The 22649-nt window shown below is 44.0% G+C and overlaps 2 protein-coding genes across 2 annotated transcripts in view; one reads left to right on the plus strand and one right to left on the minus strand.

Moving 5' to 3' along the window:
• The window catches only part of LOC123362590, a 97853-nt gene that overhangs the window by 20184 nt on the left and 55020 nt on the right, over positions 1-22649 (minus strand). The window contains exon 3 of the mRNA XM_045002980.1: positions 13389-13540. Coding sequence (XP_044858915.1) covers positions 13389-13540 — 152 coding nt within the window. The remainder of the gene's footprint in view (positions 1-13388; positions 13541-22649) is intronic.
• LOC123362591 (40S ribosomal protein S14-like) lies at positions 14876-15405 on the plus strand. Its single transcript, XM_045002981.1, has one exon. It carries the CDS (start codon positions 14889-14891, stop codon positions 15180-15182), a length of 294 nt encoding a protein of 97 aa, XP_044858916.1. The 5' UTR covers positions 14876-14888; the 3' UTR covers positions 15183-15405.

Here is a 22649-nt window from a genome sequence, read left to right on the forward strand (position 1 = left end):
AAATGTTACTAATAGGTCAGGGTTAACTGGCTGCTGCATTAAACCTTTAGGGAGTGCCCTCATCTGCTACAAAATCAATGGGAATGTGATAATGTATGGGAATAGGGTAGTAGCATTTTAAATAGTGTATGAGCCCCATAGTGGAGCTCAGAATGTTCTATTTTTTAGAAGCTGCCAGAATTGAACCAGAGTAGCAGTATATACACACTTAAGCCTTGTTTATTGTGTAAAGAGCAAATAACGGACCTCAGTGGGGATTTTTGCCTGAGGACTACAGGATCTGTCCTATTATGGAAATCTATCCAGGTATCTCTCTCTCTCTTCGTGTGTATATATAATTCACACACACAGTTATTTTTACTACATTCTTCAGTAATTTCTACTTTTGTAGATCAAAATATGGTATAAGGATGAGCTCACATAGCTAACATTTTCCTTTGAGTGCTCCATACAGCATTAATATATTGAGAAGTCACATTTATGTTTATTTTATTTATTTATTGTGAACTCCCATTACTTCAAACCAACTCTTGAATGTTTATAAGCATCTATAGCACTACAGATGTTTAAGAGTCCTTCACCTGCTCTCTATCCTGCTCCCTGAGGATCCAGTCTCAGGAAATCTTCCCCCTCTTCAAGAAAGATAAATTTAAATGGAAAAGGTGCAGCTATGAGCTAATAGGCTCTCCCTTCCCCCTGATCATTCTATCTTACAAAAGGAGATTGGAAGAGGTTGGCTTGTTTATTCTGGCAAAAAGAAGGATGAAGGGGGAATATGACTGCTCTCTAATAGGGCTGTCAATTAATCACAGTTAACTTACACGATTAACTCAAAAAATTTAACTGAGATTAAAAAAATTAATCACGATTAATCGCATGGTTAAACAATAGAATACCAAATGAAATTTATTAAATATTTTGGATGATTTTCTACATTTTCAAATATATTGATTTCTATCACAACACAGAATACAAAGTGTACAGTGCTTCCTTTATATTATTATTTTTATTACAAATATTTGCACTGTAAAAATGATAAAAGAAATAGTATTTTTCAATTCACCTCATACAAGTACTGTGGTGCAATCTCTGTGTCCTGAAAGTGTAACTTACAAATGTAGATTTTTTTTTGTTACATAACTGCACTCAAAAACAAAACAATGTAAAACTTGAGAGCCTGCAAGTCCTACTTCTTGTTCAGCCAATCGCTAAGACAAACAAGTTTGTTTACATTATGGGAAATCCTGCTGACTGCTTCTTATTTACAATGTCACCTGAAAGTGAGAAGAGGTGTTCGCATAGCCATTTCCTCAAAGGGATCAGAACATCGACAGACACTTGGTAATGATTTGATTTGTTGCTTGAAGAGCGGGAAGGTAGAAACATTACCCAAAGGAGACACATTTGGATGCAAAGGCCTGCTGCTGCTATCATTCCTGGGGATGCCAAGTGCAAAATCCTGGGCTCACTGAAGTCAGTGGGAGTTTTACTGCTCACTGCAATGGGATCAAGATTTCACTCCAGTTTTTTTGGCTTAATACAATAAAATTAAATTAAAATAAAGGCTCTTCCTGACACTGACTTCTATGTAAAGAAAACAACAAACAAACAAACAAAACCTACCCAAACAGAGGAAAGAGAAAGTTGTTTGTGCACAGAGTACCTTAAGAAGCTCTAATGTTTAGACATTTTTAAGTTTAGGGACATAACTTCCATTAATGTCAAATGGAGTTAAACACAGACATGGACAGGATACTACCCCTCCAGGAAGTATAACACACATGAAACCCTCTACATCTAAGAGTAAGAAACAAAAATCAACAAGAGTAAGAAAATTAAAAATGAAGGTTGATACTGTCATAACTTCAGGGCATATGATCCAACTGTTGGAGAAGAGGACTGAGGAAGATAATTGCAAATGGGAAAAAAATTATGCATCCACGTGAAGGATCTGTGCTGATGAAACAGCTTAACATTTCTGAGTTACTGTCTCAATGGTTATGGCCTGGCTCCTGTAGCATGTATCCTGGCTGGGGTTCAGAAGGACGACAGAGAGTCTTAAAGTCTGGGGCCACTGCCAAGAAAAATTGAGATAATTAAAAAAAACAACTATGTGCAATACAAATGTCTGTGGTGGTGGCAGCAAGTGTTTGTGGCTTGAGTCCCTGTAGTTTCCTTTCTGTAAAGAGCTTGATTACAAGTAATAATAAATTTGAACGGCTGGACCTATCCATGTGTTGAATATGGTTAAAAAACAAAGTGTCAGAGCTAGGGGTGTTGTGGATTTATGCTGTGTTACAAGTGCAGGTAGCCATAAGGGAGTGAGCAATGCTGTGGGGGAAGAGGGGGAGGCAGGGGAGAGGCATGCCACACATCTGTTGCAACTGATGTGATTTTGGGGGAGAACATACTGTAAATATTTAACACTTCAGTGACACAATAGCAATATTTCAAGTGCAATGCACTCTAGGACTCTGAATTAGACTCTGAACAAAAACAGCCTTTCAAGGCTAACTTATATTGGCTCTTATACTCATGAAGGATATTAGTTAAACTTGACCTTAATCACAAGCACTTCAGAAGTAAAAAACACTTATTTAAAATGATGTTGTCCATGCTGTTTCAATGTGGGGGCGGTGTCTAAAAGGCCAAAGGCAGAGTGCAATGATGCAATAATATAATCACAAATGCTTAAAGAGATAGGGTAGTGATTTGTTTCCATTTCTTTAAGAAATGTTCACTTGCATTAAGTTTAATAAACATTGAGTGATTTTATACAGGGACATATATGTGCAATGAATGATACAGTATATTTCTGTAATATGTAAAAATAAAGTCCATAAGAATTTAGTATTCCTATTCATATGTAGTGTATATATAGCTCCATCCTGGAGCACCCCTAGCACACTAGAGTGGGAGAGTCCACTTACCCCTCCTTCCTAAGTGGCCCTTTGGTCCAGGTCTCAACCTTTAGCTCATCCTTCCTGGAGTATACACATTAAGGTGCAGTGCCTCCCACCTAGAGTATGTCTACACTGCATCTGGGAGCGAGCCTCCCAGCACAGGTCCATGGACTTGTGCTAGCAAAGTTTACACTAGCATGTCAAGAACAGTGCAGCTTGTGTAGATGGTGCAGCTTGAAAGCCTGAGCCACAGCATCCAAGCAACATCTACACAGCTATTTTTAACAAGCTAGCGCAAGCTCTGTGAACACATCTGTGGACCTGGGAGGCTCACTTCAGGGGTACTATAGACATAACCCTAGTGTCCTCGTGAATGAATGTATATACAGGTCTTATGATCTCTATTTAGAGGAATCATATAGTAAAAAGAAACTAGCCCTTTACTAAGGGAAAGGATGGGGCAGGGCCGCCAGAGGATTCCGGGGGCCCGGGGTCTTTGGCGGCGGGGGGCCCTTCTGTTCCGGGACCCGCCGCCGAAGTGCCCCAAGACCCGCGGCGGGGGCCCCCCCGCCGCCGAATTACCGCCGAAGCGGGACCCGCCGCTGAAGTGCAGCCCGGTCTTCGGCGGTAATTCGGCGGGGGGGTGGGTCCCCGCCGCGGGTCTTCGGGGCACTTCGGCGGCGGGTCCCGGAACGGAAGGGCCCCCCACCGCTGAAGACTGGGCTGCGCTTCGGCGGCGGGTCCCGCTTCCCCCCCGCCCCGGCCCCAGCCTCTTACCCCCGGCTCCCTCCTCACCCGGAGTCTCAGCGCCTCGCCGGAACAGCCACAGCGTGTGGCCGGCGGGGCCTGAGCTCTGTCCCGCTCAGAGCCGCGTGATGAGGGGGCGGGGCTGGGAGCTCCACGCCGAGCGGCGGGAGCTCAGGCCCCATTGGAGCTCGCAGCCCCGCCCCCTGACCACGCGGCTCGGACCGGGGCGGGGCTCAGGGGCCCCGGCGGAGACTCGGCGCTTGATGCGCTGAGGCTCCAGGAGAGGGGCGGAGGCGGGAGCCTCCGCTGTTCTCTTGGGGGCCCCTGCGGAGCCCGGGGCCCGGGGCAAATTGCCCCCCCTCTGGGCGGCCCTGGGATGGGGTGACATTAAAAGAAGGTGTACAGACAGGAACCAGGGATAAAAGGGAAAAGCATGGAAATCAAGACCATCAAAGTAGTCAAAAGAATAACTCCACAACATTTATTAAATACTTCCCTCCTCACTTGACTACAATCCCACTGAATACAAAAATCAAGAGGAGAAACACCACAGTCTTCCCTCAGACATTAGCTGACCAAAGCTTTTCATGGTGTGGTGTGTGAGATATTCCCCTTTGCAAGGCAGAGAGGTTACCATTTGGTGTGAAGCAAGCCCCTGGATGTTCAAAATCCTGTTTGACCTAACAGACCAGGGTGGCAGGGTCAGACCTACCAGGCAAGGATGGCAGATGGTTCTCTCCTGCATGTGGGAGACTTAGGGATCTGTCCCTCCTTCAAACCACTGATAAGCTGCATCTCCTCAGGTAATAATGTATTGTGACATTTCTCCTAGCTGCAATGTCTGTGGGAACTGCTTCACATAGAAAAGGAGGGAGGGAGTATAAATGTAAAAATGTGGGTGTGTGCACAAGAACACTTCAGGAAGTGTGCCCATTTATCTATATACATTAAACAAGGAGTAACAGGAAGGGGCACCTATGCTCTAAGACTCTACTTTAATAGCTCCATTAAGGCCCATTACTATTCAAAATAATCTTCCTAATATATTTATTTTTAACTCAAGCCTTTTTTAAAAACAAACAATTTGCTTCCAAGCTCCGTTGACAGGAAGCTGCTAGATGGCAGCTAGTGGGAGTGGAAGCAGGTTGCTGCATGTCTCTTTAATCCAAGACGTAAAATGACCCCCTCCCTCACCCCACAAGGACCGCAGAAGAGGGCTACAAGTTAAAAGTATGAAAAAACAAGGGGCAGAAAATTGCTGAGCTCAGCCCTAGTGTGATATCTGTTAAAGAACTGCATCTGCACAAGAGCCCAAGACACTAACAGAGGGTAGCTGCACTCTTCCTCTATTCCATCCCTTATTCCATCCCTACACTATGGCAAAACTGAATCTGTAACGCTCCAACGCTCTTTTTATTCCATATAAAAGCAATCTGTCCTGACCAAATAAAACCATGCAGGATTGTTGCAAGGACAAATAAGATTAACTCCTTTCTGCACCAGGACAGTGACACAGAAAAGTAGGGTGTATGTTTTGCAGAGTCTAAGGCTCTGGTCGTGCAAAGGGATACATGCACTTGACCATTCCAGCCTTGTGAAGTCCTATTGAAATCAACAGGACTCTGTGCAGTACTAAGGACCTGCTGAGCACATCCCATTACAGGAACCAGGAGGACCCAGGTCCTGGAAAGAGCCTTGGGGGTAGCAATCACAACAAGTAATTATTTCTGAAATTGGGGCATTAAAAATTTCTATTACAACTATACGCAACAAGTTGGATCAGCACAAACATCTACTGGAATTGGTAAAGCAGCACATTTATGATTCATTGTTATTAATAAATAGTTTTTCAATACAAAAATGTGATAGACCATTTACAAAAACATGTAAAAAGGCACAATCCCTGGCCCCAATAGTTTACAATGTAAAAGCTGATGCGACACAAGTGACAGTTGTGCACACTCTCTTTTACACCAAGTGTTCCATAACAGAAAGTAATTTTTTTCTCTACTCGTCACAAGTGAGACCTCAGCTGGAGTACTGTGTCCACTTCAGTAAAGATGTAGACAAATTGGAGAGTCCAGGGAGGAGAGAGAAAAAAAGGATAAAAGATTTAGAAAACCTGACCTATGAGGAAAGATTAAAAACTGAGCATATTTAGTCTTGAGAGGAGAAAACTGAGGGAGGGGGAACCTGATAATATACTGGTAGTCTTCAAATATGTTAAGGGCTGTTTAAGGTAGTCACATCTCTCTCCCCATTTGTCTGGGAGGGAGACCACGCCCCCTCGCTATAATGCCTCTGGAGCGACCCAGTTCCAGGAGGAATTAGCCGACAGTTAGTAGGCCCAAGCCTGCAGCCCAGGCCGGGCAGCAATTGAGTCTGTGAGCCACAGCCCTCTGCCACAGTGGGTCAGCCAACAGTTAATGGCTCTGGCCTCAGGGCCAGCCCACAACATTTTGGCACCTGAGGCGGGGAGCTCAAATGATGCCCCTATGCCCCCTCGCTTGGGCCAAAACTTTGAAAGGTCTCAATTCTGCCTTCTTCCTGTTCTATTCCTCTCATGGTACTGGCTCTGCTACCTACCCCAGTAAAGGAGAACTAACAACTTAAAATGTCTTGTTCAAAAATTTTAAGTAGCACATAACTTTCAAATGTCTGAACAGCAAATGTAACTTGTCTGCACAGTAAACACTGGCATTTTTATTTGTTTGAATAATCAAAGTGGTGCTTTCCATGCAGGGGTGCCTCTAGCCATTTCGCCGCCCCAAGCAAGGTGGCACGTCGTGGGGGGCGCTCTGCTGGTCGCCAGTCCCGCGGCTTCGGTGGACCTCCCGTAGACGTGCCTGCAGAGGGTCCGCTGGTCCCGCGGCTCCGGTGGACCTCCCGCAGGCATGCCTGTGGATGCTCCACCGAAGCTGCGGGACCACCGGACCCTCCGCAGGCATGCCTGCGGGAGGTCCACCAGAGCTGCCTGCTGCCCTCCCGGCGACCGGCAGAGCGCCCCCCGCGGCATGCCGCCCCAAGCACGCACTTGGCGTGCTGGGGCCTGGAGCCGCCCCTGTTTCCATGCCTTCTTGGTTGCAAAGATTTGAACTGCTTCCTGCTGAAGGTCCACAGTCTGGGCCAGCTCATGCTCTGTTGAGATGGTTGCAGGGCTGACCAGCCTCTCCTGTGTCATTGTGGAGCGTAGATGTGTTATTAACTTCAGCTTGGAGAAGTTGCGTTATCCACTAGCAACTGTTACAGAAAGTGTTAGAAATATGCGCAGAGCAACAAAAGCATTTGGAAAGAGGGTGGTCACCTTATTTGTGCACATATATTCCAGAACAGCCTTTGGAGCTGATCCTGCTGAAATATATCTTGAAAGTATCAGGTGGTAGCTGTGTTAGTCTGTATCCACAAAAAAAACAAGGAGTCCGGTGGCACCTTAAAGACTAACAGATTTATTTGAGCATAAGCTTTCATGGGTAAAAAAACCTCCCTGCATCTGAAGAAGTGAGGGTTTTTTAACCCACGAAAGCTTATGCCCAAATAAATCTGTTAGTCTTTAAGGTGCCACTGGACTCCTTGTTATATCTTGAAAGCGCTTTCAGTTCATCACCTAAATCACTCGCATCAATATCGCACATGTCATCATATGTCAACACTGTCTCTAGTGCCCTGCATTGCTGGTGTAAGTCTTCTTCAGGTATAGTGAGGATTTTTGGAATATCATACAACATCCCAAATATACCGCTGTGTTCCTTGAGCTGCATGAAACGTTCTTCAACTGACTGTATTGCACAATCTAGCACCTGGTTAAAGAATTCAACTTTGAATTGTTGTTTGGGGTCTCTTATAGTATTATCCCGTGCCTCGTAATCAAAATGTCTTCTTCTTTGGTGACTCTCGTATTCTTGAATGGGTGGGAAAATAGCTTCAGTGTGAAGTTCCTCTGCCAACTTCTGTGCACTCTTCAGAACATTTTGAAATCCCTCATCTGACCAGTAAGACTGTGGGTATGACTTTGCTTTGTCCAGTTGTTCCATTGCTCCAGATATATCAAGGTCAACACCTTGGAGTCTCTTGCTTACAACATGTATTTCAAACAGTGTGTCATGCCACAACACTAAGCCACACAGAAATTTGAAGTTATGTATGTTTCTGGTGATTCCATTTCCCTCTGCCACTGTTCTCCCACAAAGAGTTCCTGTCATAGCATTATCCTCCATAATGGCAACTATGGCATCATCTATCTTCCCAAAATGGTGTTTGACAGGCTTTATCGCCGCCACTCGACTTTCCCATCGTGTGGCACTCAGTGGTTTCAGTGTCAGAGAGGATGTTCCCAGATGTTGCTTCAAAAATTGCCATCGATGAGTTGATGCAGAGAAAAATACATAGATACTTTGAATTACATTAAAAAATTCAGCAGCCTCACTAGAAGCTGATGCTACATCCTTTGCTTTCTTTCTTTTTCTGAATGCTGCCCCAGAGGGGCGTTTTCTTCTTTCACTCATGACTGCTGGTCTGTGCCAGCTATAATGGCTCTCAACACTCAGTTGAAGGGGACAAATAAACAGGCTGGTAGCAGGGCCTGAGTGAGGGAAGATATCAGCGTCTTAAGGGCCTAACTGGCTCCTACTACTTCAGCTGACTGCCTGTTCTTCTCAAGTGGGTTCAGGGAAGCAGCAGGAAACAGGAAGCTCCCTGAGAAGCTGGTATTAATCAATCCAGGCTCCTGGGGGTGCTAGAGAGGTACATAAGAGGCTCCTCCTCCTCTCTCTCCCTGCAGCTCCTGCTGCTTTCTGTTATTCCCTCTCACCTTTTCTCCTGCCTGCCTGTTATGTCTCTTGTGCCCTCCTTCCTCCAGCACAGCACTCCACCATCATTGTGCATCTAGAGCAGAGAGAATACATATGCACCAGCAGCAGACACCATTTTCTACACTCTGGGTCCTAGTGGTGCCACCCCCGCCCCCAGTCTGGCACCTGAGGTGCCCGCCTCAGTTTGCCTCATGGTAAGGCCAGGCGTGGCTGGCCTACAGTCAGGCAGAGCAGCAGTGAGTCTATAGCCCCAGGCCCTCAATCAGGATGGGAAGCAAACAGCAAATGGCTCTGGCCTGCAATCAGGCTGCACTCTAAGGGAATCAGCTCTCTGGCAGGGCAGACAGCAAGACTGTCTGGCGTCCCAGCTCGGGTGGACGACAGACCAGTGCAGGCCTCTTGGCCTACAAGTGGGGAGGCTGCCATCCCCGGGGTGGGGTAGTAGGGGGACGCAGGCCCACCTGCCTCCACTGCATCCCAGCCCAGGTCCCAAACAGTGGTGGAGTGGTCTGCCACCGGTCAGCAGTGAATCTGGACGCAACATGCAACAGTCAGTAATGCAGCTGAACCCTATTCAGCTTCCCTGGGCTTCTTCTTACACTTCCATTCGGGGGTACCTGGGTTCTGGGGTCGTTGCTGGGATAAACGGCTAGTGGCAGCCCCAACAGCTCATCGGTGACCCCATGCCTGGCAGCTCCAGCAGTCCTTCCAGGTCTCTGGTACTGTAGTGGCCTGTCAGGCCTGAGCTCCAGCAGCAGGAAAGGGGAAATGTCCTGCTCCTCTAGCAGCTCCCTTCTAAGTGAGCTGGAAGGCCTGCCTTTTATATTTCTGGTTCCTGTCCCGCCCCTCTGCTTCTGGCAGGGTGGCCACAGGTGTCACAGCTCTGCTCAGCAGGGGGCAGTCGCGGGTCTCTACCCATCTGTCAGGGAGGGAGGCCACGCCCCCTCACTACAGGCTATGGTTGTGCAGCTGGTTGAAACAGCTGTAAGGTGTGTAGTTGAAGCCACAGAACCTGAAACAGAAAGGGAAGGTGGAGGCCTTTGACACCACTCAGCTCTAGAAGCCTTTAAATAATTATGTTCTTCCCGTTCACAGCAATTCAAGGGACTGGAGGTCCAGGACATCCACCCTGCCAGGGGTAGTGTCAAAGCCCCAGCAGAGGGGGAGAAGACCTCTAGGTGCTGCACACCTCCAATCCCTCTCGAGACATTTCTGCCTTATTTCTCTTTTGTGTAGCACTTTACAAGGAGAACTGTACTAATTAACGCCCTGAAGAAAGCCAGGCTACTAAAGTGTCCCAACAGCTTGAAGGGGTTAGGTATGGGAAAAGGTAAATTCATGTCTACTGAACACATTACAGATTTAAGACACCCATTGTTTCGGTTTTGTGGCATAAGTGCAACTGAAAGTTCCTGCTGTTATACAGGGTGGGAGAGGACACAAAGTTTATTCTGTAAAGGCACAAGGCTGTCTGTAGACCATTGAAACTGACTTTTTATGATTTACTCTATTACATTTTATTTCAAATTGAGTGCAAGTACATACATAATAGGTGTTTGTGTATTATTAAAATTCTGGTTGCACTGGGACTTATCATAAAAATCTGTCAAACCATGCTTCATCCACTATCAGGGCACTCACACCATCTTAGACTTCAGTTTAATTTCAGATAATAGCAACATCTCCACTATATGCACATGAGAGATGGATACAAATATTGCTGTGATTATTGAGCGCTAATCTTACTTTGCTGATATACGTTTGCATTTCAGGTACTGTATAGCTACAGCTTTGGCAAATGCACAATCTTCCTCAATACCTCCTACTGCCAACCCCCCCCCTCAAAAAAAAAAAGAACAAAAAAACCCTTACTATTGACATGTGACAATAGTTTGAGACTACATACAAAGCTTGGTTTGCTGGTCAGACTAATCCAAAACATCATTGGTCATAAATCTAGTCAGAAGAAATGTCATCATTCTCCACATGAGATAACATAATTGATACAACCTTGTGAAGGGCTCTTTATAACTATCATATAAAATGTATGTCTCTACAAGCATACTCTACAAGCATTTTAATGTTATTTCTCTATCTTTAGGGCCGCAAGACAAAGAAAAAAAAAGGAGTCAGATACTTCTCTATTTCTAAGTGTATTTAAAAGGAAACTTACCTTGATAAGATTTTAGAACATTCTAGCTCTCATCCTTTTAAAGAAACAATTTGGGTACAGGGATATTCCTTAACAGGATTCTTAAGAAAAAATTTTCTCCAGTAACACAAACTCACTCCAGCCACCAAACTGAATCATGATCTTCAGTAAGACCAGTAATTTTCTTTTGCCTTCTAGTAACTGTCTTAATTCCAGCCAGTTCCCAAAGAATCCAATGGTTTATGTGTAACATGACAATGATCTTCATTTGAACTCCCTCTCCACAGGGCTGAAGATCATCTTCTCTTTCCTTAGTCCCCGATATATCCTCAGAAAAGTCACCTTTGTTCCCCCACTATGTCTGCCTTCCACTATTATTTGGGCAAACTTCAACTGACTTCTATAGTTGAGATAAAATGAATTAGTGGTCAGATAATTTCATAGTCCTGTTATTACTACATATACATGACAGCATAAGAAGATTACTACAGTGACACTTAGCACTTAGTTATATAGTAACCTGGCATGAGGAATCCAATGATGGCATGGAACTGGCATAGCTAGCTCTAAGCCACAACCCATCTATTAACATGAGAGTAAGAAAAGTATCAGGGGAGGAAAAGGTGTGGCCTGTTGTCTGATAAATAGAGCTGCTTGGAAATTTTCTGTCAAAATGTTTAAACAGAAAATGTTTCTGCAAAAAAATTAATAAATAAATCAAAATTTTCCATGGGAAAATACCAATTTTGCAAAGAAAAAAAATTAACGTGCCATTGGTTAAGTTGAATTAAAACATTTAGTTTCCAAATAATTTCATTTTGGGTCAGTCAACTCAAATGAAACATTACGTGTTGGACCAGTTTGATATTAATATGCCTCCTTCTAAGATGCTGTGACACCTCATAGAAACTGGAATTCAGGTGTCTTATACCCCAGTTGTTCTCCCTTATGGGTCAGACTTGTAGCCAAACTAAATCTCCCATGATGCACCAAAGTCTCCCCTCTGACTGAGCTGCTACCATGTATCACAGTAATCTCACAATCATGTTTCACTATGGAAGATGCAGTGTGGCTGGGAAGCCTGGCCCATAGGAGGCCATGAGGCACCCAAACCACAACTCCTATGAGGTAATATGGCAGCTCAAGTGGATGCATTGTTAACATTGAACTGACCTGTGACAAAATTTTCAGATTCAGGAATGTTGAAACATTTCATTTTGCTCAAAAAGGTCCAAGTAACAGTGTTAAAACTTTTCATTTCCATACTGAAATTTTTCAGAACTTCTGTTTACAAAGTGTTCGATATTTTGTCATTATTTAGAATAAAAAGAAGTAAATAAATACCAGGATTTCCCATGAGACAGAAATTCTGGTTTTTGATCAGTTCTACTGAAAAAACCCAGATGCACTGTGGTCTCAGAGCCGCTCTAAATTATGCTGAGCCAAATTGAAGTATATATCCCCTTAGCAGCCATAGGCACTGGGGCAGTGCAGAACTAGCAAAAAGACACCTTTCACTTCAACCCCTTCCCCATTCAGCAGCACTGAGTGGAAGTCTCTTTCATCTGATGATCTGGGCTTATATGTTTAGAATAGAACTGGGCAAAATACTCATCAATTTTTTCCCCCAATTAATATTTGCTTATATTATGGTTTGAAAAACTGCAAAATTGGATGAATTCTGAAAAAATTAATATATTTTTCTCCATCAGAGTTTCATGTAACAGATGTTCCACAATTTAGATTTTTATTTTTTATTAATTAATTAATTTTTTTTGCACGCAGTGGGCCACTTTTACTCAAAAATGTGCATTAAATTTTAAAGAAGCTGCCAGAGGAAGAACCTCCTCAGAGGGAAGAGAAAAAGGCTGGGGGCCATCACGCTCTCGGACAAACCGGACAAATTTTTCACAAAAAATGCTCCCTTTTTTGACCATCTCTGTTCTGAGTTCTAGTCTCATGTCTGCCAGTGGCTGGCTAAATACTTTGCACTTACTAGATACAACACTTTGCAGACATGATGTAGTTAGGCATATATGTATCCTCATTTATAGCTGTGGAAACAAAAGTATAGAGAGGTTAAGTGACATATCCTGTGTCATATCTTGGTCTCCTTACTGCCAACCTTGTGCCAAGGTGACAATGTCTCCCCAGGCAAGATGCTTAACCCTTCTATGTCTCAGTTTTAACCAGCTTGCTACATGGCAACCACTACAAAGACCATTTCAGTCATCAGATTAACTTTGATTAGAGTTCAGAATAACTGGATTTAGTCATTCGAGGGCTTCTGGGAATAGGATTGCTACAAAATAATAATTGCACGGAATTAGGTAAATTGGCCTGACTTGACCTAGATGCAACACATACTAGGTTGTCACCAGTAAACACATTACAACAACAAAGCCAGTAGTGTCTAATTATGCCTCTCATTGAATTTCTTTAACTTACTCTTTCCTCTGAAAGACGTTGACACCACGGAAAAAGCATGTCCTTTTCACAAAAACTTTGATAACGTTGTCATACTGTGCTTAAGTTTCCAGAGACCTCATCACATGCTCTATAAATGTTTATGCACATACACACATAATATTAAACTTCTATAGGACATGTAATACTGCACATGGATCTGAAAGGTAACAATCTCTGTACAGTTTAGATTCTACATAAAAAAACCCAACAGTCTGATGAAAAAAATAGAGTAAGAATGACATTAAAAAAGGGTTGTGCTTTAAAGGCTGAAACCTCAAACCATTTTTATCCAGTGAAGATTGCTATTACCTTATTGACTGTTGTGGTAGAATTTTTGCTTCCCACTGCCTGAGGTGAAGGAGAAGAATCCATTGTAACTGTTCTTTCTAAGTTTTCCAGGACCAACCGCAGGTAATAGGCAGCTGAGTCACGTGTTTCTTGAGAGAACAACCTGAATGGTGCTTAAAGAAAAAAACAAAGTTACTTCAGAGGTTTTTACTTTTAAAGCTTCCACCTATAACAAACTACTGCATTGTGGCCCTTGATTCTGCTGATGTCCAGTGTAACTAGAAATGGGCCAACTTTGGAACATGGAATCATTTAAATTTTGTGGGGTTTAGATTCACAATTGCAGATGTTATCCTACCTCCACAATTTTGGTTCTCAATAGGTTCCAAAACTGCAAGAGGTCTTGTTTCCTGCTTCCAAGTTGGATGTGGGCAGAATCATACAAATTATTCTTGCACAATTACAGACCCAAAGAGTAGAAATCTCATGTGAACAACAGAACTGGGAAGTCCCTGCCATTGTGGTCTGGAATCCTACAAGAAATGTTTGTGAGACTTCAGCTATATTAATTTTAAGCCTGAGCCTGCATCTTAACCCTGGTTGGACCTTGAACCTAAAAGCCAAATCTTAGCCCCAATCTAATTCAGATCCAAAGCCCACCTTCTTGGCCACCTCTAATCCCTTTCATCTCTCACCCACCACCAAAATGCAAATTCAGCTCTAGAATAGGAAATATCCAAAGCTTGCAGTATAGCCTTTTGTTAAAATGTATGTTTGATTGTTTGCTGTTGAAGCCTCAGTAAACAGATCTTATAATGCTCACCCTGGGATTTACAAACACACACACAATTTCTAGCTGACCCTAGTGCAGTCCAAAAGCTTCATTTGGCTCCAGCAAAGATGCAGTATCTGCCAACTAGCTGCTAACACCCCCTATTTTAGGACACATGATAAGTATATGATAGTATGATTGACAGTAGAAGATTCCATATTGTAACTGAGCATAATAAATTTAACTAGGGTCTGAAGCATTCATTTAAAGAACTTAAGCTATACATTTCAGCATAGGTTCTGAAGCCCTGAAAAAGCATGTTACAGTTTCCATGCTTTCCAAACCTTAAAGTAACTGGTATATTGAATGTATAGAATGTTCCAGTTCTACCTCTCTTCATTCCAGGCTTTAAAATTGAATGAAACGTGGAGAACAACATTTAAAGCCAGGTCTTTGGGCATGGTGCAACATCTTTGCACCAAACTGCTGGTGGACTTAGCAGACACTACCTACCTGGCTTAGTGAAGATCACGTAGACTGGCATAGAATTGATGAAACAGCCTTAGTGGCACTGATAGATGATCTCTTCCTGTCTATGGATAGAGGACAAACATCCACTATCATCATCCTGGATGCCGCTACACCATTCAACACTGTTGATCATTCTGTCTGACATGGGAGAGGTTACAGGGGTCCAGGGTAATGCACTAAAATGGTTTGAAGGGATGCACCCAACAAGACGCACAAAAATGGCAATGCGTAAGGGTAAGGAGAAGAAGGAAGAGCAGATCATCAGCTTGGGACCGCAGGTTGCCGAAGGGGAAAATGTGTTTGGCGTCTGCCATATCTTCGCTTCCTTCAATGACACTTTTGTCCATGTAACTGATCTCTCTGGCAAGGAAACCATCTGCCGAGTGACTGGTGGTATGAAGGTGAAGGCCGACAAAGACGAGTCTTCGCCCTATGCTGCTATGTTGGCAGCCCAGGATGTTGCCCAGCGGTGCAAGGAGCTGGGCATCACTGCGCTTCACATCAAGCTGTGAGCTACAGATGGAAATAGGACCAAGACTCCTGGACCTGGTGCCCAGTCAGCCCTCAGAGCTCTAGCTTATTCTGGAATGAAGATTGGGCGCATTGAGGATGTCACCCCCATCCCCTCTGACAGCACTCGCAGAAAGGGTGGTCGCCGGGGTCGTCGTCTGTAAACCGTGGCTGGCTTTTGTTTCATCATTAAATCTCTCAACGAAAAAAAAAAAAAAAGAAGAAGTGATAGGAAATTGCACCTCCAACACTAGTCCCCTTACCTGTGGGGATCCACAAGGATCAATTCTCTTTCTGGTCCTTTTCAACATCTACATGAGGCCACTAGGTGAACTAGTCTAAAGACGTGGACTCAAGTGCCAGCAATATGCAGATGATACATAGCTCTACCTATCTTTCATCACATATGACCACTGCACTACCACCAAGATAGCCCAGTGCTTGGATGCGATCAGCTCATGGAGGAAGAACAGCTGACTGAATCTGAGCAAGACAGAGATAATGCTAGTGGACTGAGGAAAGTATTTTGAAGGGTTTACAGTCATGGTGCAATCTCCACTGATTAAAGAGTCACATGCATAATGGGTCAATTCAGTCTGTAGTCTTGGATTACTTGCTGACACTGAACTCTCACATAGCAGCATCTTTGCGTAATACTTTCTACTATGCCCACTTTGCTAGGAAACTCTTAGCTTACAGGGAAGCATAAGTTAGACTAGCCTTCAGGCTGCTCTAACACAGTGCAGGGAGAATGGCACACAAAGAACAGCATCTGGACCAAGGCAGTGCAAAGGAGTCATCTCTGCATAAACCTCTGGCTTCAGCTCTGTGCATTTTGGCCATGCCTGAAGATCTGGCCAACAGACCTCGGTGAGGGGGAAGCTCCCCACCACAATCAGGAAGGATCTAAAGAGCTCTTTTAGGCACAAGCATCCCCAACCCAGTGCACTCATGAGGCCTGGCAAGACTGGAGATGGGAAGGTCGTTAAAGGTGGCACTCAGAGGGAAGCAGAGCAAGAGCTCCTTAGTCCCACAGAGCAGGGGCTGTTTACCAGTGAAGCTGCTGAAGAGCCTCTACTGCATGTAAAGGGACCATCTGTACTTCGTTTTTCTTTTTATTAGAGCCCTGGGCACTCAGGCTGGGTCTCTCAGACACACAGGGGTTAGGAATCCAGCTCCCTTCACAGAAACTTACCTTTGGCCTTGTGGGGAACAGCAGGGCAAACACACACTGCTTTGTGGGCTGCAGGACTATTTTGTTTGCCTTTTTTGTTTTGGACAAAAGCGGGGGAGCTGCTCCCCTAAGACATACAACCCGGGGACTGCAAGCTGCACTCCGAACAGGTGATACAGCAATGCCTACAGCCAGAGAAGGATGTTTGAGAAGAGAGAGGGGCCTATCCTCGCCTCAAGGGGGTGCCCTAGAGGTACAGCTTATGACAAGTTTCTTGTCTAGTCATCATTTCTTGTAAAGCAGTGTTTTAATGGATGTTTCAGGGTGTGCTCTGAGTAACTGTGTTGGTGCTAGACTTACATAAACATTTTCACCTTTTAAGATGTTTACAGTGAAAACAGATTTTTCAATTAACTGTTTTAAAACAAGCCACAGTAACGAACTCCACATTTGTTTTGCAAAGATCTGCCTTAGTAAAGATGGCAAAAAATTGCATCACGGCCCCATATACAAAGCAAAATTATTCAAAATATATATTTAGGGAGGTTTATGCCACCCTTGTCATCCTACTTTGACTAGTCAGTACATTCTAAATCCCTTGCTGGATTAGTGTGGTGCAGTGTGGCTATCTTCCAGGAGGTGGATTTGGGAGCATGGAGATGCTGCTTGATAAATTACAATTCTTGGCAGCCCCCAATACCATTTGAATTCTTAGTTCATTGACAGATCACCAGCTGAAAGAACATTTGAGGGGCACACCACTAAGAGTGGAGTTGGAGATACAGCAAATGAGTAAGTTGATCCTCATACCATCTCTAGGTTACCAGAGAGGGCTTATATTTTATTTTCTTTAGATCTGGTCTACAGATAATTTTCTGAATTCAAATATGAAAATAGCAATTTTCACCTACAATAACTATCTTAGCATAAAAGTTGAGGCAAAATCCATTATTTTTCTACGGTTTTCCACCAGTGAAGATGTCTTGTGTACCTTCAGGGGGAAAATCCTATCTGACTCGTTGGCAGCCAAGCAGTGATCTGCCACCAGAACCATTTTGCTCTAAAGTGGTATCTACACCAAGAATTGTAGGCACTTCTCCCATCATTGGTCTAGCACTGAGCAGGTTCACCAGGGCTAGCAACAGTCAGAGTTAGTGTAGACTGGCTATGGTAGCCTTCAGTTTTGTACTTTCTTGAGCACTAGGCACTCTCTTGCTGAATGGGTGGGTTGGGAGAGGAAGAATTTTCCTACACCCATTTCTCCTCAGCACATCCACATAATACAGGATAGGGTTTGGCCCTTAGCTGGCACTTTAATCACTTGCTGAACAGTAGGTTCAGTAATAAGGTGATTTCAATAGGATTTAGGCACTTTTGACCGTCCCAGTGAATGCCTAAATACCTTTAAAATCTGGCCCAGTGTCACCTCATTCATGAACCTATTGTCCACCAACCCAGGAAACCCTGCTGTAATAGTTACTTTTCAACCATGTCCATTCAATCTCATCCCCTGGAAGGCATGTGAGAGAGTGAAATCCACTGTCACTATGCATCCATGCTAATAACAGAAGACAGCTTTCCAGTAGCAATCACAAACATTTTATTTAGCTTAGACTGTGTATTAGGAAACACATACTGTAGCTGGAGAAAAAGGTTTGAAAACTGGCATGGTAATAGATATGAGTAACAAATTGTGTGCATTTGCCAGAAATGTAGTTCTGTTTCCTTGGAAACAGACGCATATGTGTATGAAGCAGTCCATTTTGTGGGTTTGTGGTATTGTAATCAGGCACATACTGTGTGAGTTGTGTGTGTGTGAGAGAATGCGTATGCAGTTATATGAACCAGTCTGTCTTGGCAGTAGGGAACAGAGTTTGGTTTCAGTATGTCACATGCTGGGTAAAATACAGCTAAAAGTATTTCTCTGACTGATTGTCTGAGAGCGCTTCACTATATGAAATTTTTTTCTGTAACAACTTACCATAAGTGCACTCAGAAGGAACTGTGGTTTGAAATCTAGGCCATGTACTCGCTTCTAAAGTTCATCTTTTATTTTGTTGTAGAACAGTGATGCTTTTATAATATTTGTCCAGAATCCCAATTCTTATAACTTCGCAGTACTCTGAATACCCAAAGACACCAGTAAAATTACTCATTTTACCAATAGGGGAAATCTAAAATTGAACAGTAGCACTTCTAGACAGTGGAAAAGCACAAACCATAAAATAGGTAGATACTGTACACATGCAAAACAGGAGTCACTACTTAAAATTTTGGGACATCATCACATCATCTGATTCAGGGCCAGCACCCCGGAAGGCTCAGATAAAATAATGTTCTGCGACTCTTCAGCTCCTGAAGGCCTTCAGACTTGTAACATTTGGTTTACAAATCTCCTTTGCTTCCAGTTATCAGACAAGATGGATCTAGCCTATGGATTCAACATTTGTTCAGAACGGTTCCTCCCTCTAAAGCTATAACACCTAAAAAGCTGTCATCAACCCTTATCACCAAACAATCACTAACCTCAGAACTAGAAATACGTTAGGATTTAATAAGGGCTAAAGGCAGTTTAAGAACATTTCTCTTGGCACAAAAGCTCACAACCCCTGGTGTCAAATATTTTTCCAGACACCACGCTAGAGAGTCTTAAAAAAAAAAACAAAGTCCCCCCTCCCTTTTTTCCGTTCGTTTTGGTCCATTGCTCCACTTTTTGGTATTTCACTCCTGTCAGCAGAAAGAGCTGGAGATTTTAGTAACATTTAGATGTAAAGCATGAGGGGCTCATTAAAGGGTCTGAGGGGGGAAATCACTTTCTCCATAGGGATTCTGATGGGACACACTCTCCCTTTGCATGCCCCCTTGAGTCTGTACATAATGTCACTGGTATCTTCAGCTCCAGCACCTCCTGCAGGCTATCTGCCTCTCACAGGGCTTTCCATGGCTTGGTCTTCTGGCCAAGTCACAATCCAACCCCCCTTCTGGAATAACCGAAAGGTCCAAATGCAAATCCAAAAAATGAATCTCCAAACTAATAACTTCTTCTGCTCTATTTCCTGGGCCCCTTCTCCTGGCCCCTGCAGAGCTTCTCCTACATTGCTGCTTCCCCAGCAGGATTCCCTGACTACCTCCCTTCCCCAGGAGATGTGGCACTTTATCTCCCGGGTCTCCCTATTTCCATTAACAGTCCTACCTCAGGACATCCCCAACAGGAGCTTAACCTATTTTCTGTGAGTTTCTTCTACCCATTGTAGACCCTAACTCAGGATCCCCTCCACCCAGGAGCCTACTCCACTCCTTGTGGATCTTCCTATCTCCTTTCCAGGAGCCAGATTCAAACTGTAGGACTGTCTGATCTAGGCACAGTCCCCAGTTTCCTTGCTGGAACTTATTGATAGGAGCACCCAACTGTCTCCCTCAGGGCTTAGATTTAGGGGCAGGCGATGCAGGTGACTGCCTGACATGCTGTACGTGGGGGGCACTGGGCTACAAATGCAGTAAAAGTTTAACCAATGGAGGAGGGAGGGCACTGAAGATGCTCCTCATCTGGGGTGCCATTTGGTCTAGGGCCGGCCGTGGTCTCCCTTCCCCAGGGATCCTGACAGTTCTCTTGGGGCTCTCAATGTCGCCGCTAAGCACTTGTCTCTACCGCTCCACCTCCTATGGGTTCCTGCAGCAGCCACAGGACTTCTCTAGAGTGAGAGCCCTCTTTCTTTCCCTCCTCCTTTCCAACAACTCGTTATGCTGCTCTAACAGCCTCTTTCTAGCTCAGTTGCTCCATTACTAATTAGCTAAAAGCCACCACCCGGAATACCTGATTGCTCCCAACTGTAGCCCACTAGTTTCTCATGGGCCAATTGGGTCTTAATTCTACTGAAGGGTCATTGGCCCAATGACAAGGATAAAGAGAGCAAAAAAAGAAAACTAATCTCACTCGCTGCTCTCTCGTTCATTAAGATCCAGACTGAGGTGACTCCTTGGTAAGTCAGACCAAGCCTGCCAACCACTTTTTCACTGCCCCCGCCAAACCTAACCAATTTCTGTTCACATGATCGTACCACTGCACACAAGGCCAGCCTGATGGTTTTGGGGTAAGTCAATGAGAATTCTTTGGAGTGCAGTCCAAATATAAATGACACACTTTACATAAAGAGTGTCGAGAAGGGAAAAATCCAGCTGCAGAAGAGGACCTGATGCTGCTGGGCTGTGAGCATAGTTGCCAATAGTTAAAAAAAAATTACAAGGGACATTTGTCCAAGCAAATAGGGGGTCTGGTGGACAATTAGCTCCCACTGTGAAATTTTAGCAGGATCCAATGCACATACCGTGCTTTAAACATTAACTACTACATTATTACAGCTACCTTACCACCACCTGTATAGTGGGTATTATCCCGATATTACAAATGGGGAGCTAACTAGACAGGTTAAGTAATTTAGGCCAGCGCAGGAGTTAGTCTCAGGCCTGGAATTAGAATACAGTTCTGTACCTAGTCTACTACTCTGGGTAACCTCCCATGCTATTGACATGCCCTTTTCTGTGGCTAGACTTCATGCTGGCTGCCCAGCTGATGACTGACCTGTAAATAACTACTTCTGAGAGAGTGTGTGGCAGTCCATCAGTGGCAGCCTGGGAGGAACTGTCCTCACCATCCAAGACTGACCTGGGACTCTCAGGGATAAGGATCCATGACCATAGTTTTCACAGACCCCAAAAGCCAGTCTGTGAAGGAAAAATGGTATAAGCTGTCATCTTTAGAAAAATATTACTGACAACCTTTCAACTCAGCTTTATTCCCCAGGCTGTCCTCTCAAGACATAGAACTAGAAATGTGCTTAAAAATTAAAATGGAGATTCTCCTTTATATTGTTAGGTCCCTGAAATTAGTGGGAAATATGACCAAAGACTTTGTGGGCCCCAAAGTCTGACTGTAGGACAGACTGTATCCTGCAGTGAGTGAGTCTGTTGTGGGTGGGGGCTGAAGGTGCATGAAGCTTTTCTCTCAATAAGTGCCAGACACACTCTCACTGGTAAAATCAGGCTAGGCCCCACTGAATCATTAGGCTTAACGGGCTGGGACACCTCCACATTGTCTAGCAGTGTAGTCACCAATGGTGGAAAGCAGCCCTTGCACCCTCTAGAATGGTGTCTTAGCCACATTTCTCTGCTCCCCTGGGAGCTCCAAGAGGCATTGTGCCTACTGGAGTTCTACTTAGTCGGTGCACCTCCACACCCTCCCAACAAGGGGACATGTCTAAAGTATACCGCTGTAATAATTGCAGCTACAAATCGACCCTAATTGTAAGCTCAACTCTAAAAAGTATCTGAAAGTTCATACAATGCCACAGTAACCTATAACAACAAATGTTGATGGGAAAAGGTATGGTAGGGAGACAGAGACTGAATTAGTTCAAACGATAAGGCAGTATGATATAATTAGAAGGACTGTGTTAAGATCATGCCTGGTAAATAAGAAAAATGTGGAACAAGGAACCAGTCAATCAAAATTGGAATGTCAGATATTAGGCTTAATTGGTGGACAAAATAATGAGGGTGTTCCACCCATCATTCCCTTCTTGGGTCCTTAAAGAAAGACATTTTGGAGGGAAGTTATGGAAGAACAGACAGTGGCTATTGGAGTGAGCTTCACCATCGTGGCTGTACCACCCCACAAACTCCTGAAACCCCAGACCTTCTTTGTTCTAATCATGAGAGATGTCCTAACCAGACCCAACCAGAAAAAGGGACCCAGATAACATCAACACTTCTACCGGCTCCAGCTGAATCCCCAGCACCAGCTGGAATGAAAGGGGATTGGACTTTAACAACAACAACAGCAGCAACATCAACTGCTCCGGTCCATGTCAACTAACATGTTCTCTTTCCCCTCAAAGAAGAGTTATTGCCGTTTTTGATACCATCTCAGAGAGTGTCAAACAAGGAGGTCTTTCCTTCTAAAATGCTCTCCAGGGAAAGGGAACAAGCGATGTGGTTAAAATAAGAGCCTTATTTAATATTTTACATTTCAAATGCTCTAACTGTTTTCCTTCCTTCCTTTACCTTTTATTAAAGAGTAAAAGGATTTTTAATGGGGTATTTGCCCTTGTCCTAAGGAGGCTGTGGTCTCTGTATACCAAACCCCAATCACTGTTTAATGATGGGCAATGACTGGATTATTTTAACACCTTTGGCCCATATATTCCATCTAAGTTAATACAACACTTACGCCGTTAAGTGGCTGTGTGTTAATACTACTGTATGTAGGTCAAATTTTAAATATATAATATCTGTCACT

Source organism: Mauremys mutica, chromosome 2, assembly GCF_020497125.1.
Source record: "Mauremys mutica isolate MM-2020 ecotype Southern chromosome 2, ASM2049712v1, whole genome shotgun sequence".
In the NCBI taxonomy this organism is placed as follows: Eukaryota; Metazoa; Chordata; order Testudines; family Geoemydidae; genus Mauremys; species Mauremys mutica.

Bases quoted from the DNA above. Each gene is read 5' to 3' on its own strand.
- LOC123362591 (XM_045002981.1), top strand. From the start codon at position 14,889: ATGGCAATGCGTAAGGGTAAGGAGAAGAAGGAAGAGCAGATCATCAGC.